General features: G+C 45.5%; 1 protein-coding gene across 1 annotated transcript in view; it reads left to right on the top strand.

Annotated features, from left to right (window-relative positions):
* The first annotated feature begins 9,399 nt into the window (after positions 1–9,399).
* The window catches only part of LOC119456872 (uncharacterized), a 47,673-nt gene continuing 41,899 nt past the window's right edge, over positions 9,400–15,173 (top strand). The window contains 2 exon segments of the mRNA XM_049669109.1: positions 9,400–11,282; positions 12,454–12,542. Coding sequence (XP_049525066.1) covers positions 10,230–11,282; positions 12,454–12,542 — 1,142 coding nt within the window. The 5' untranslated portion in view covers positions 9,400–10,229.

Raw genomic sequence — 15,173 nt, 5'->3', positions numbered from 1 at the left:
ATGAAAACGCGAAATCTTCCTGCAGCAGAAGAAAATTAAAGTCGATTATTTACGGGTGTGTGGGGGCAGCCTGTCAAAAAACCTCATATGCCACCCCACACGTCACATTCTCGACCCAAGGTGCGATATTTTTTCATGGCTCAGGAACCAAAAGAGAAAGAAGCTCCTTATTGGGGAGAAAAAGAGAATAAACGTTTAATAATCTGAACCAGTAAGGAAGAGGGCCTCTTTCTTCGCCCAAGGCGGGTGGCTTCCTCAGTCCAGGTAGCCATTGATCCTTGCTCCATGGTTCACCAGCTAACTCTGGTCCTCCAAGTCCGAGGCCGCGAGCATGGCATCCCACGATTCTTGACGGTCCCCTTGTGTGCTTCTTTCTTCGGTTCTTATTTCTTCCGTACTTCTTTTTTCGTCTTCATTTCTCGGTTGTTGGGTTCTGCAAGGTTAGGACACCCCATCACCATGTGGCGAAGGGTGTGCGGTGCCCCGCAGAAGCATGGGAATTTGGGTTGGGTGCTTTCTACTGATAATAATGAGACGCATATATTTTTGTGTGCGTGCATACGACCTCTGACATATATACTATATACTCTGCGTAAAGATGATGCAGGACATTCTGCAAGTCGCCAGTCTGGTCTTGCTCAGGTGGCTGTTCCTGCCTTAGATGCCCTTTATGCTCGAAGTGCTCAGACCTAGTGGTACTAGTGTGAGCCATCGGCGTTGCCAGAAGGCACACCGAGCACGTGCCCCCCCCCCCCCCTCCTCCTCTGAAATTTCTGTGTACCAAGGATACCTGGCATAAACCGACATTCAACAACACCCGTCTGCCCCGCCCCCCTCCCCTGTCACTTGCGTCACCTCCCCCCCCCCCCCTCCTCGACAAGAATTCCTGGCGAGTTGGTAGGCTTTCGCAACGCTATCCCGCACTTCCCACCTCCGTGTATTGGATATTCGCTACAGCAACCAACACACAAGCTGTGCACCCATAGCAAGTACATGTAGTGAGTTCTATCGCCAACTATACTTTTTTTTCCGTGGCCCACGAAACAGGCCGGGAGACTCTTAAAGCGACTTACTCCTCAGACAACTGAGCCCCACAGCAGCCCTATGTAAACGTGCGAGTGGTGCACTGATCTTTTTTTTTTTTTTAACCAATTCGCAGATGGGCGGTCTTCACTCCACAAGTGGCACACCTCGCCCACATTTCAGATTGAGTCCCACGCCCACTCACATTGTGCTGGGCCGTGCGCAGTTGCCTACATATGTCGACCTAAGCTCGCGCGTGCGTTCGCACAGTTCGTTTAAATGCAACTATATAGAACAGGTGCGCCGAAAGCCGCGGTGCGTGTCAAGAGGTGCACGCGCTTAACCTCGCGGTCGCTCGCCGGGGCCAGCAACGCTAAGCGAAATCCGCTTGCGTGCAATGCTCATAAGTATAGCATATGCCGACAGGTCGTACTCGACCGCGGCAGGGCCAACGAGGAGGGCTGCTCGGACAGGGTGTAACAGGGGACGGAACAGTGGCTACAGAAGCTGTAAATTGCGTGAATTTACTGCGCAGCATGCGTAGACGAAAAACATGCACGCATACACGCACACACGCAAGCACGCACGTGCACTCGAGAACGACGACAGTGGTGCGTCGAGCGAATTTCGCGACCCAAAGAGGGCGACCTTTCCAGTTCATTACCGGTGATCATTATTATTATTATCGTTGTCGCCGTTTTTGCTGCTGTCGACGAAGGCGAACATTCACCGTGGCACAGTGGGAAAATCATTACCCGCCCGTACAACGCAAAACATCCTCAGGATGTCTCCAAATAACCAAAGCGTCCTCGTCCCGCAAGGGACATACTGAGGACGTCCACAGCACGACGTGTTATATTGTTCTACAAAATTAATTGTAGGGGCGTTCCCTGAAAGTGTGACTGGGAATTTGTTTCCGCGTTTTAGAGGAAAATACAATGCGGCTTATAGTTTTTCCAACAACACGCCCTAAACACATCTTTATGAATTAATTAGTGGATTTAAACAATTCTAAATTAGCTAATATGACATAAATCTAGACGTCCGAGAACAACGTACTGTTCGTAGCTCTTCCACCAACGGCGATCTATACACAAAAAAAGAAGAAAAAGAAAAGAAAACAAGAAACACGATGATCGCGAGAGACTGGTGAGAGTGGCCCTTAGTAGTGCTGCTCTTTGACAACTACACATAACTGCTGCTATAGGGTTTAGGATGCTAGACATTTTGGGTCCTCGTATAACAAAATTTCTCTGAGTATCGACATCTCCTATTCCCTTGGCGCATACATTTCTTTCACACTAAAACAATTTGCAGTCATTTGTCTAAACATTTATCGTCACAGGGCTATAGTCTGGCGCGTCCATCTGCTTTCTCCCTGTGCCCATTCTGCGGAGACGATGACACAATCGATTTTTTTTCTTATGTTGTCGCCATTTTTATATTTAAAAAAGCACACACACATACACATACTTTAGAGATACCGTTTTGACAACTTGGATCGAGCTTCTTTTTTTTTTTTTTTTTCATTCCGAACGTTCTTTCTCTTCAGCCTCCTTTTTGCACACTTCTTGAACACTACTCAACCGCGAATGAATTTCGACTTGTTTCAAGGGGATTTTCTTTGTGAATAATTATTTCTACATTAGGTTATACTTTATTCCTTTGATCTGTTCCCACAATTTTGTTGCTCTTTTTTAGTAAGAAGTAAGCGTCCTTTGTAATACCATTCGACTTTGACCGATCTCCCATAGTGGGTATGCGTCATTAGTAAAGGAAAACCAAACTAAAACAATATTTCACTGATCCCTCATAGTGGGTATGAGCCACTCACGAAGGCAAGCAAGCAAGCAAGCAAACAAGCAAGCAAGCAATCAAGCATGCTTTCACAAGCAAACAAGCAAGCAAGCAATCAAGCATGCTTTGACTATGTACTACCACCAAGGCTCTACATCTACACATCTACATCTATTAGTGAGTCGTTTGTGGTAGAGCCCTTTCAGTCATATGGTGTCTCCATACGGAGAGGCAACTTACTTTTGTAAGTTCCAGCTACAGTGACAAGATAAAAATATTAAACATAATACTGAATGTAAACGTAACACATCGTTCATGGTCGCCATCTGATGCTTGGCTGGGGACTTCATGGAGATGTGGTCTGGAGATGTGATGTCGCGCGGCCACCAACCAGTGCCTCGGCCGCGAGTGCGGCAAGGAGTTAACGTTCTTCGTGAGCAGTCTGCGTGAGAAGGCGGGTTTGTTTTAATACCGCAGCCGCAGTTTAACTCAAAAGTCCTCGAAGCAGTTGCGTCAGTGCTAACAGAGTGCAGAGCAATCTCGCTTCCGAAGCTTAAGGCGAAAGCAATGAAGTTGTGCAGCACGTTTGGCCTCCTTTGCTGCTTGGCGAAAAGTGTAGAGGACAGCAAGAGCACTGGCCTGAGGGCAACGTTCATGTGCTAAAGCGCACAAGGTGGATTGCCCTCTTCGGGTTATTGTTTCAAAGAATGGGACATGGCAGAAATGCGTTTCAAAGCTTCTGCAGGGCAAGTTTGGGTGCCTCTCACTTGACGACCCATACTTGGTGAAAAACTCGCAAGCTATTGTGGAGTTTTTTAAGCAGCACTGGAGTAAGAGCTTGAAAGCATGGTCAGTAGCCATTATAGAACTTTATTATTCGCTGCCGCACGCTCTCGAGGAATGTATTGATAGCTTCCGGGCAGTAGAATTTCAACATGATATAGGTTTGACAGTAGCTAGGCACGGCCGCTGGATAAAAAAAAAAAATCCAGCGGCCGTGAGCTAGGTTTCTCGAGCTGCTCACGTTTTACCTAGATTCAAGGCACATCGAGTGGAAGAAGTGTACACTCAAAAAATGTCGCCCAAGCACTCCGTACAGATGGTTGAAGCTGAAACGTGCGGCCCCGGTGTTTAGCAGTGGGTTAATCCCGACGCTGTATTGAAGCGTTTCTCAATTATTGGTTACATGTTTGTGTTTCTAGTGGAACGCAAGCGCCAATGGCGGACGGATGCTGCTAACCACGACTATAGTGCCTAGAATATACTTACTATATTCTAGGCACTATACCACGACCCCGAGCTAACTCGAGATATCGAACGCAGCCAAGGAGGCGGCGTTGCGGGCAGAGCAGCGTCAACGTGACAATGGCAGGAATGCGTTCGCCGGGTCCAACGCCCGCTTTCGGCGGGAGTTTCTCGAGCGGCATTTTGGCTTCGGCTGCGACGAAACGTCCACGTTGAAATCGCGAAGTGGAACGCAAGCGCCAGTGGCGGGCGGATGCTGCTAACCACGACGCCGAGCTAACTCGAGATATCGAACGCATGCGACAACGACGAGTCGAGAAGGTGGCGTTGCGGGCAGAGCAGCGTCAACGTGGCAATGGCGGGAACGCGTTCGCTAACGACGTCACCAACGGCGCTGCCAATGGCGCGCGCGCTTGGGTGCGACGTAGAGAATGACGTAACTGACGGCGCAGCCAATGGAGACGTTTATCGAAACATGTGGCGAGCGGTTTTTCGTTTCGCCTAGCCATATACAGCTTTCGCTGTAAAACAAGGTGTTTGTATCGGATCCTGCCTGGCACCGGTCCTCACTGACTTGCTTTTAGCTAAGCTAGAGAAATGCTTAACGAACAACCTCGAAGGTCTTAATGTGGTAGGTATATCTATTTGTGTAGACGATTTTATAATCATCCATGACAATTTTCTTGGCAGCATTGACCAGGAAGCCGAGATTTTGGAAACCTTTCACAACTGTTTCGCCCCACTCTTTTTAACCCATGAAACAACGGTGGATAACACCTTGCAATTTCTTGATCTTCAACTAACCTTTAACGACAAGGATGCATGTTGGGCCCTTATCATCTCCGAACTAACAAACCACTTCTGGCGTACAATTCATCACATTCGAAATTGGTGAAGCGTGGTATTGTTAACCTCTGTTTTACAGCTTTCGCTGTAAAAAAGGATGTTTGTATCGGATCCTGCCTGGCACCGGTCCTCACTGACTTGCTTTTAGCTAAGCTAGAGAAATGCTTAACGAACAACCTCGAAGGTCCTAATGTGGTAGGTATTTTTATTTGTGTAGGCGATTTTATAATCATCCATGACAATTTCCTTGGTAGCATTGACCAGGAAGCCGAGATTTTGGAAATCTTCCACAACTGTTTCGCCCCACTCATTTTAACCCATGAAATAAGGGTGGATAACACATTGCAATTTCTTGATCTTCAACTATAACCTTTCACGACAAGCATGCATGTTGGGCCCTTATCATCTCAGAACTAACAAACCACTTCTGGCGTACAATTCATCACATTCGAAATTGGTGAAGCGTGGTATTGTTAGCCTCTGTATTACAAATTCCGTTCGGAAATCTCATTGTCAGGCTGTTGTCAGGCCTGCGACAAGCAGCACTGTCTGGTTTCGGCAGGATACCTAACGCAGGTATTCGTCTCAGTTGCAAACGACGTGCTTAACAAAATGTGGAACCCGGATGGCGTCCCTGTGAACACGTCCAGGAAAAAGCAGAAGCTGGCGGTCATTCCGTATATGCATAAGTTCTCGCGTGGGCTGAAGAAAGTAGCCATTCAGGTCGGCGTGAAAGTGGTTTTTTCAGCACCTGAAAAGCTAAGCTGCCTGTGTAAGCTCACTGATCCTATCAGTGAAGAGCCGAGAGGGTGCCAGAAAAAGCACCAGAACCTTTTCGTGCCCTTCGCAGGAGGAGTGGTGTACAGTATACCACTGACATGTGGCGAAAGATACATCGGCCAACGGGCCGGTTTGTATAAATAATCGCTTAAGAGAGCACAAACAAAACGTTACACGGTACACAGATGGGCACCTGTCCACATATTGCAATGACTGTGGATGCTCACCATTATATTCACACTGCCGCATAACTTCAGCTAGCACAAAGATAAATGCATGCGGGAAATTATAGATGCGACAGCCATAATCTACGAATGGGGGCGAAATGTGGCAGTGCAGCGCCAATTGTCCTATCAGATAAATGAATTGTCTTCTTGAATTCTTCAGTGCGTTAGGAAGCGTCACGTGGCTGTTAGGTTATATATATATATATATATATATATATATATATATATATATATATATATATATATATATATATATATATATACACAATCGAACCCGTATATATCGAACCCACACACAGCGAATAGTAAATTTTTATTTTATATATCGAAATTTTTTGTGATCCCCTTCAGATTCGATGTATTCGGGTTCGGCTGTAAATATATGCATGAAGACGGAAATTCTCAATAAATATCAGTTGCTAGAGCACTGCCGTTTGTTTATCCGTGTGTCTTCCTGTTGCCCGTGTTTAGAAAGCGTAACCCTAACCAGTATGTAGTTCCAACTCACCCAAGAAACGGCAGTCTTAAGGTGTCTCCATTCGACTGTTTACGGATGATTGTTTATTACACAAGCCTAGTAATTCCACAGCTGACTAACTGCGCTGAACGATAGTCTTATAATGCTATATCGAATTGGTATAAAGTTTGGGGGATGAAACTTAATGATGAAGGAACTCTGTTCCTGAGCATTACGAACAACAAATATCACTCTGAGTACCGATACCACATTCGCTACGCTCCAAGCTCTTAAAGCGACACTATTAGGTACCTAGGTATTACGATCACCATTGAGTTCAATTTGGGCTTTACAATGGAACCCAATTGGACTTGACATCATTGGAGGTCCAATTGGTCTTTGATAGTTCCACTTGCTTCCAAATGTACATCATTGGGGCTTTATAGGCCAATTAGTCCCAATTGGAAGTCACTGGATGAGTAATCCCGAGAAACAACAAAATAGTTTATAATATTTTTTATAGCATCGCCACAATGCAAGCCTTCAACTAAAATATCTTTGTAATTTGGCGTGGCCAACGGAGGGAACCATTTAGCTTTTTGTGAAGTTAAAAATCTGCCTTGAAATCAACCAGTTTCTCTTGCACCACTCGTACCACTTGGTCAACCAAATTCTGCTTACATATAGAGCGCTTGGCACACATTTCTCGTAATCAAGTGGTGACTGGTGGGTATGTAATTGACGTGAATGTTCGTGCATTAGTTACTCGAATAGAATTTTAAGTATCGTCTTTTTTGTTCATATTGGTCCGAGCGAGTTTAATTGGTGACCAATTGGTCTTAATAGGTCCAATAGGTTCAGTGGGTTCACTTGTGTTCAAAAGAGCAATTGGCCCAATAGAAAATCCCAATGCTTTTTTTAATAATTATTATTTATTGGGATTGATCGAGCCCGTGCATGTGCGTCGAAAGCTTGGTCTCTTGAGGCATAAACGTGCCAACCTGTGTAAATGCGCCAACCTTCTAAGGCTAAGTTACGAACTTATAACATTTTAATCATGTCAGGGCTAAAATATGCAACCGCTGCGTCGGACTCCCACACGAAGAATGACATCGACAAACTTGAAAGAATTCAGACTTTCAGTAGACTTCATATTTACAAGCTATAACCGACGCGTTGTCGCTGTGTCTTCAGTCTTTATGACCTTCGGCTCAATACCGCATATTATCTGCAACCATTGTCAACTAGCAATACCCTGCATATTTAAGCGTGCACAAATAATTACAAGTACTCCCTTGTCTCCCAGAACGATACCAGATAGGAATATTTTCCCACATGATATATTTTTATCACTGAATGTATACGGGCATGACTAGAAAAAAAAATTTAATGTATAGGGATTTCCGCTTAGGTGACCACCGTTTCATCTCGCACATTTACCACAATACATGTAGGACGCTGACTTTCTTGCTCCGGCGTTTGAGCCTGCCTGCTTCGGAGAGCAGGCAGGCTACACAAAGCAGGCAGGCTCAAACATTACATTTCACATTACTTCAAAGTCACCGTGAACTTCGATATAACGTATAGTTTGTTGTATGCAGCATTGCCGTAATCGTTATGGAGAGGCTGTCCGCACAGCGTGCGTTGCCAAAATATTCGCTTTCTCTTTCCCGTGATTCTGTGCTAAACAACTCGCAGAAGCTCCTCGAGATTTGCGAGTGTGACCCGTCATAACGTATGTTTCCCGTTTCCTTTTTCTTCTCATGTTTTCTCGAAGTGTACTGACCAGTAGGCTTTGCCTATAAGCCGATATTGCCGCTTGCTTTTTCTTGACATTGCGTGACAATTGGCGTACGTTGCTGTGCTGCCGTGGGGGCCGGAGACAGTGAAGGCTCCAAGCACGATGTCCCACTCATAATAATTAAAACAAAATATTGATTGCACGGGTTGCCGATGAGTTAAATCTTTTCACAAACTCGGGGTTACGATACCCATCTTAAAAACTGAACAACTCGAGTAGCTGGCATTTATTAACATAGGAAATTTGCAGGCGCAGGTTGGAATCAGCTATAGCGCCAGACAAGGGTAATTGGAGATCGCTGGGAGAGGCCTTCGTCCTGCAGTGGACATAAAAATAGGCTGATTATTATTATGAACATTATTAACATGGACAACACACACAAACTTGTGAAAAGATTTAACTCATCGGCAACTCCATACCATCCATATTTTATTTAATGGGTGGAACAACGGGCTTCAAACATACTGTCTCCGGCTCCTTTCTTGAAGCCAAAATGAACTGCCTTAATTTTTTTGTCTTCGTTTTTGGTATCGTGGATGTGTCACGGCTCGGAATGCTCGGGAGCACGCTATCTGAACTGAACTGCTATGCGGCCGGCCGTCAACGTGGCGCTAATCAGCTGACCTGGCGGTATGTGCCGGCGTAAAGAGGCTCTCGAGCCTGGACACTAGGTGTACTCTAAAATTGGCAGCCTTTCTTTTCGGGTTATAGCCGTTCGAGAAACACCTCCTCCGCAGATTGCAGCCTGTCCGATAAAAAAAACTAAAAAAAAAAAAAAAAAAACGTACCGCCCCGTCAAGATGGAGACGAAAAAAAAGAAGCAAAGTGGCCCTTCGCGCTGTCTGCTTCACTGCGCGCTGCCGACGCGAGCGCCTGGCGCGGGGCGAGAAGTGGCGCCGCCTTCAGGCGGCCGTGGGAAATGTCTGCTTCATCACTTCCGGTCAGTCACCCTCCCCGTGTGTCCCCTCCCTCCCGCACACCGCATGCCTCGCACTCGCAACCAACCGGGCTGGGCGGCTGTGCTGGCTGTGCTTATGGCTAACGCGCCGTGTGTTGGCCTCCGTCGGTGTCCTAGCACACTGGACTGTAGCAGTTAGTAGCAGCAGAGTGTCGTACGCCTGCTCCCACTGCGAGCCCAAGAATCGATCGGCATCGGGCATGCATGTGGAATTCCTCGGAGGAAAGGCGTTTCGATGGAGCCGCATCTGTGAGTATCCGACGAAATTCGGGCCGTCCGTCCTCTGCTGTCCATGTTTGCTGATGCGGCACCGCGCCCGCGCTCTTAATTATTAATGGCCCGATCGTACGGGTTGTTAGAAACTTCGGGCCTCACGCTGCTGCTTTGCTGACGCCTCTGTTGATTCAGACCTAAATACCACACTGGGCGTGTGTATGGGCTTTTCGTTGTTTCGGTGCTCGCGTCTGGCGCTCGACAATGAACGCGATTGTTTCATTTATTGGATGAGAAGTCGTTATGTATGACCGCGTACTTGTTAAGCTGTTCTACTTCGCTTCAGGAAACATATAATCGTCCCAGTCTTATCCTTGTTGGTGTGGTTAAGTTCCTCGTTTACTCGGCTTTCCTCTCCTAACCAGACAAACGACTGCGTGCTCCCATGTGCTTTTCAAACAAGACACACAGCACATCTGAGACAAGCGGGCCGCACGTAATGTCTCGCTGCTATTTTTCGAACCGGCCTGGTTGTTCCAAATGTTTCTTTTTGAACAGTTATTTTGCACGCCTTCGCGCTACCGGGTTACGCGAGACCGGTCTGAGCCGCACACAACACAATTTGTCGGCGGCTTCACGGCGGTGATCCTCGGTTTTGCCGCATTTCGCACAGATATGATTGTCGCGAGACTCCTCTATGCGCGGTTCAGCAGGTGTCGAGGGCGTCGTGACAGTAGCAAGAGGAAAAAACAGGGTGCAACAACTTTTTAAAGGTGCAATCGAGTGTCTTCGTCGTGTTTCATTTTCTGACAATCACTTCGGCCTTTCGGAAGACTGCATAAACGGTGCTTTGTCGGGAGGACGCCTTTCGCCTAGCGCCGGATGATGAGCTGTCCTCAGCTGGCGGAAACCGAAAGAAGGCCTCCATCTGCCGCCGCTCCCAGTGGTCCCAAGCCCTTCAACATCTTCGAAGACCTCGAGGTGTTTGCCCACTTCGAACACTATCGCAGCGAGAGCTACGCTCAAGCCATTCACCTCATGTCTTCGCAAACGAGCTTGCGCTCAGACTCGAGACACTCCTATGCGACGTGCGCGACAACGCTCAAAGAATTGTCCCTCAGTGCACCCTCCTCGCCCAAGGGTATTTACAGCGTCGAAAAATCGTCCACGCTTCCATCGACTTCATCAAACATCGCATCGTTCGCAAGCCCGAAGAAGTCTAGCAGCCTGAGCCTGTCAAGTTTCTTCCGAAAAATATCGCCCCGCTTTCACAAGAACCGAAAGTCAAGGTCGAAGCCTTGGATAGTAGTGGAGTTTTCACAAAAGGACATCGAGGGCCATGGCGTGGACCAAGAGAGCATGGCCGACAGCGATCAGTCTCTGGAACTTGCGCTTCAGGGCAAGGAACAGTACATGGCTTCTCAGACAGGAAGCGCAACTGGCCACCTAAGTTTCTCAGGGAGCGGAAGCCAGTCATCCCTAAATGCATGGGTCAGGGCGGGGAAACCTAAGGCATTTGGCCCTCTGCATCATGATGCACAGAGGTTGTTCGCAAAGAATTATGGCAATGTGATCGCCAAGGCACGGGGTTGTCACAGCCAGGAATGGCTACATGGCTCCAAGGTGGCGTCAAAGCTATCCAAGGCATCAGCACGACCTAACCAGTGGCCTGCGCCATCATGCATTGGTTCTCGCCACAGCATTGGGTCACTAATGCCAACGGTAGTGGTAAACTCTCCAGGGACAGTTCCAACGGTGCTATTGGAAACGGGCTCCTCTGAGCAGGTACTGGCATGCCTGCAAACAAGGCAGCGAACCAGCCTTCCTTTGAACATGCCTCTTGTGACAAGTTTGTATACACCCTGCACGATTGTTATTATTATTTTTTACATACTCCTGCACTCTCTCCATGTCTGGTTCTTATTGAGTGGCCAAGTTTCCTGACTAGCATGCTGTATGCCTTGAGTTAAGCAATAGCATCGTCTCTGGGCATGCTTATTCTCCCTTTCAGAATTGTTGGAGAACACATGATCGATTTGCAAAGAAGTGATTTCCTAGCCTGCATACTTGGGCTTGGTCCCTTCTTGCCTGTATTAGATTGCAAGTGACTGGTTTATTGCTTCGACTGTGTAACGAAGTTTGTAGTGTTAATAAGCAAGAATGTGAGCATCTTGTAAAATTATTTATTGAAGAAAAGGGCTATGTTGATAAAGTAAAGCTTCTGTTGCGTAGTGGTTTGTGTAGTACTTTATCTGCAGGAATGTGGAGCATCTTGCAACTGTATCTGGTGGGAAGTGGTTTTTCTGCCAGAAAAGCGTATTTGGGGCCAGTCAACACTTCTTCTTTGTGTGGTTATCAGAGAGTTAACTTTGCGTTCCCACTTAGTGGCCTGAGATCTGTGGCTTGTGTGTTGAAATAAAATTGATTTTTGGTGACTGTTGCATTAGTCTATATTTATGGTGCACTTGCCTATATGCTCGGCATGGACAAAAATATGAATGCATGGTTATGGTGTTATCCACAGTGTGCATGCCATCTCAACTTGCTTATACTGCTATTCGTAACAGACTATTCACTAAGTGTGTAAGTGAGATTTTGTTTGCTGTCCAGACTGCTAAGAAATTGTTGGGTGTGTATTAAAGGGAAACTTTTAAACTCTGGAGTTGCCAGTACATTGTCTACTATGCTTTAAAGTAGTGGCCATGTTGAGACAATGTATACTGCACTTTCTCAAGCATAATGCAGCACTGGAAAGAGAAAAATGATGATTGTCTGGGCGTTACTGTCGCCAGTCACATTGCCCGTGTCTGTTTTCACTTCTCTAAAATTTCTTGTTCACTGGTGTGCCTTTTAGTAGATTAAATGACGAAAGTTTCTGAGGGGATTACATACGACAGCAATTCAAGTTGGACCACACATTGTGTTAGTGAAACTGCCATTCACAAAATTTCAAACAATTTGTGCCTCTATTTTAATGTGCTGGGAGGAAATCTTATCAGCATTGTGCACAGTACAGGCTTGTTGCACACTTATCTTGACATGTAGGTGCATTTGATGTTCACAATTTGATTATTTACTTATATATTTTATCTGTGTTACATTGCAGGAGGATGCATCTGAGCAGTCATTTGCCATACCTCACAGTCTGAGTGCTGGTACTGGCAGTGTCCTACTTACAGGGATTCCAGAGAAAAGGTGCGCAAATCTTGCAAAAACTTTCTTGAAATACATTTTTGCCTCCTTCTTGAGTATTAGGTTGTACCAGCAGATGTGTGCACATGTATATTTCCCATGAATAGCTGGCACACGCCTATCTGCAGCTTCAAAGTCCTCAGTGTTAAGTGGCATTAACCTTGAAAACATCCCCTACCCCTAAAAATGTTTATTCGATGGCTTTCATTTGTTTTAGGAAAGCTGGGTTTAGATTTCCTTTTTATTTTGTCTTTAATTGCTTCAGCCAGCATACTATAAATACCATGCAGCTGCAGCGGGGAATTAGTTCCTCGAATATGCTGACACTTTGCACAAGGTCATAGGTTCAATTCAATTCCCAGTCATGGCAGTGAGATTTCAGTGGGGGAGTAACGCAGAAACACTCATGTACTTTGATTTTGGTTTACATTAAAGAGTCTGAAATGGCCAACATATGAAGTTGTCCCGCTATGACATGTCTCGTGTCCTAAGCTGGGAACGATGCTTTACGACTTTCTACACCATTAAGCAACCAATCCAAATACTGTGTTATTATAAGAGCATGTTTAATAACACTTTATGTACTTTGCTGTTTCAAGTAGGAGGGATAGAAATCCCCAAAGCCAGTATTGTGGCACCAGACAGCAACTCTGTTGGAGGTGCTTCTACGCATTAACAATGACAGCTTGAAAGTCTACACGTTTCAGTGGTGGCAGCCAAGCTACAAGCATTTTGAAAATTTATCTCTGGAGACATTCTCCAGAGATGAACTTTCAAAATGCTTGTAGCATGGTTGCCACCACTGAGACGTGTAGACTTTCAAGCTGGTCATTGTTAATGTGTAGTCAAGTCGGAGATGTTATCAGAGTTAAAGAACTGGCCATTCCCAAAAATGTTTGGGTCATACTGTACTTGCATATTCCAGAGGTTTGCGGTAGCATAGCTCTTTGTCTGCTACATATAGCGTATGTGTATCCCTGTCGCATTAGCAGTTTCAGTCCTTGTTGAAGTCTGTGTGTGCTGAAATTTTCAAGCTTAGTTGAATCAAGGCCTTGCTGTACGGTCTCAAGTTTTATTAAGATGGTGTCAGTTTACATACATCCAGGTGCATATATTCTAAACAGAAACCTGTACTTCATAAATGTGCTTCTGATGCAGCAGAAACAGCTTAGAAAAAAGATCTAGAAAAAAACCATTCTACTCAAGTGTCACCATTGCACCAAGGTGGTGCAGTAAGTTTCTGTGAGAACTTCTGACACTCAAGAACACTTGAACAGGAGGACAAGAGATGCCATTACTTTTTCAAAGCGTTGGAGACATGCGGACAGAGTAGACTACACCACTCGCACCCTGCCCCGCTGCACTGCCCAGAGAGAGAAGGATACAATTAAGCAACTATCGGGAACTTTCACAGCCAGGATTGTAACAAAAGTGCTTTTGCAGCAGTATCCTAAAGCACAACATAGCGGCCAGAGAAGTGCAACTGCACCCTGTTTCACACATACCGGGCAATGCTGCATATGTGTGAAATGAAACAATGAAATAGAGTATAATCACATATACGAGTTTCCACTTTAGATGCTTGATCCTTCAGATAATTCTGGACAGTGCCCACACACACACCCTGCATGGCATGGTGAAATGGTGGATATAGCAAGTTTTATATTATTAGCTGTCTGGCTTTTTACTCCAGCCATGTTTCAAGTAAAGAAATATAAATGTATGCAGGCACCTGCATGGCCTGTTCCTTCTAAGTCCTGTTTTTGGTGTCAACAAAAAGTACCCCAGCTGTCAGGCTGTCGCCAACACAGAATTGTTTCAAACAGCTATTGTTTTAAATGCTGTCCCAAGTGAAACCCGTGGCAGTTGCTGACTTTGAGGAGAAAAAGTATGAATAAAAATTGGCATTCCTTCTGCTGTCTATTTACCATTGTGCAATGCTCACAGGCAGTGTCAGTTCTTGGTTTTGTGATGGGTAACTTGTCAAAGCATGAAAGGCCAGGGGAAGGCACAAAATGCTGATGAGGCCAATGTGAAATAATAGTAGCATTAGTGTGCAGATATTTTAATAATATTGGTTGAAGAGCCAATTCTTAATGGAAAATGTCAACTTAGAAATACAAATATCTTTGGTATGGAGGGCATTTGTAATGCTCAGGTTAGTTCCATTGCAAAGGTTGAAAAAGAAATGTTAGGGTTATACAGTAAAAGCAAAACCTGAAATTTGGCTTATCAGGGGTGGACCTTCATGTTTAAATAAAAGAAGAAAACAGTATTTGTTATGCACACCATGTGGACCAGCAAAAGATATGTTCAGTACACAGTGATAAACATTTCTCATTTTTGGCGATTAAGATAAACTGCTGCACTAGTGCAAACTGGTAAGAAGCCATTGGTATCATTGATAAATATGTAATGTGCAGTATAACAGATCGCCCTCAGGAGAAAGCAGCCTGTCATGCTTTCTGTAATGTTAAACTGGCCCTCTGAAACTTTTTGTGCATTGCACGTCAATAATCGGTGTTTATTTGCTTATGGCTCATGCATCCTATACAGAAAATGCTGCATTGGTAAGGTTCCCCCGAGGGCAGCAGTCTCAGTGGTTGCTAAGACCATCTCACACCTTTAAGCAAA

This window comes from Dermacentor silvarum, chromosome 6, assembly GCF_013339745.2.
Source record: "Dermacentor silvarum isolate Dsil-2018 chromosome 6, BIME_Dsil_1.4, whole genome shotgun sequence".
Classification (NCBI taxonomy): Eukaryota; Metazoa; Arthropoda; class Arachnida; order Ixodida; family Ixodidae; genus Dermacentor; species Dermacentor silvarum.
The sequence above is the reverse complement of the archived record's forward strand: the minus strand, read 5'-3'. Positions and strand labels throughout refer to the sequence as shown.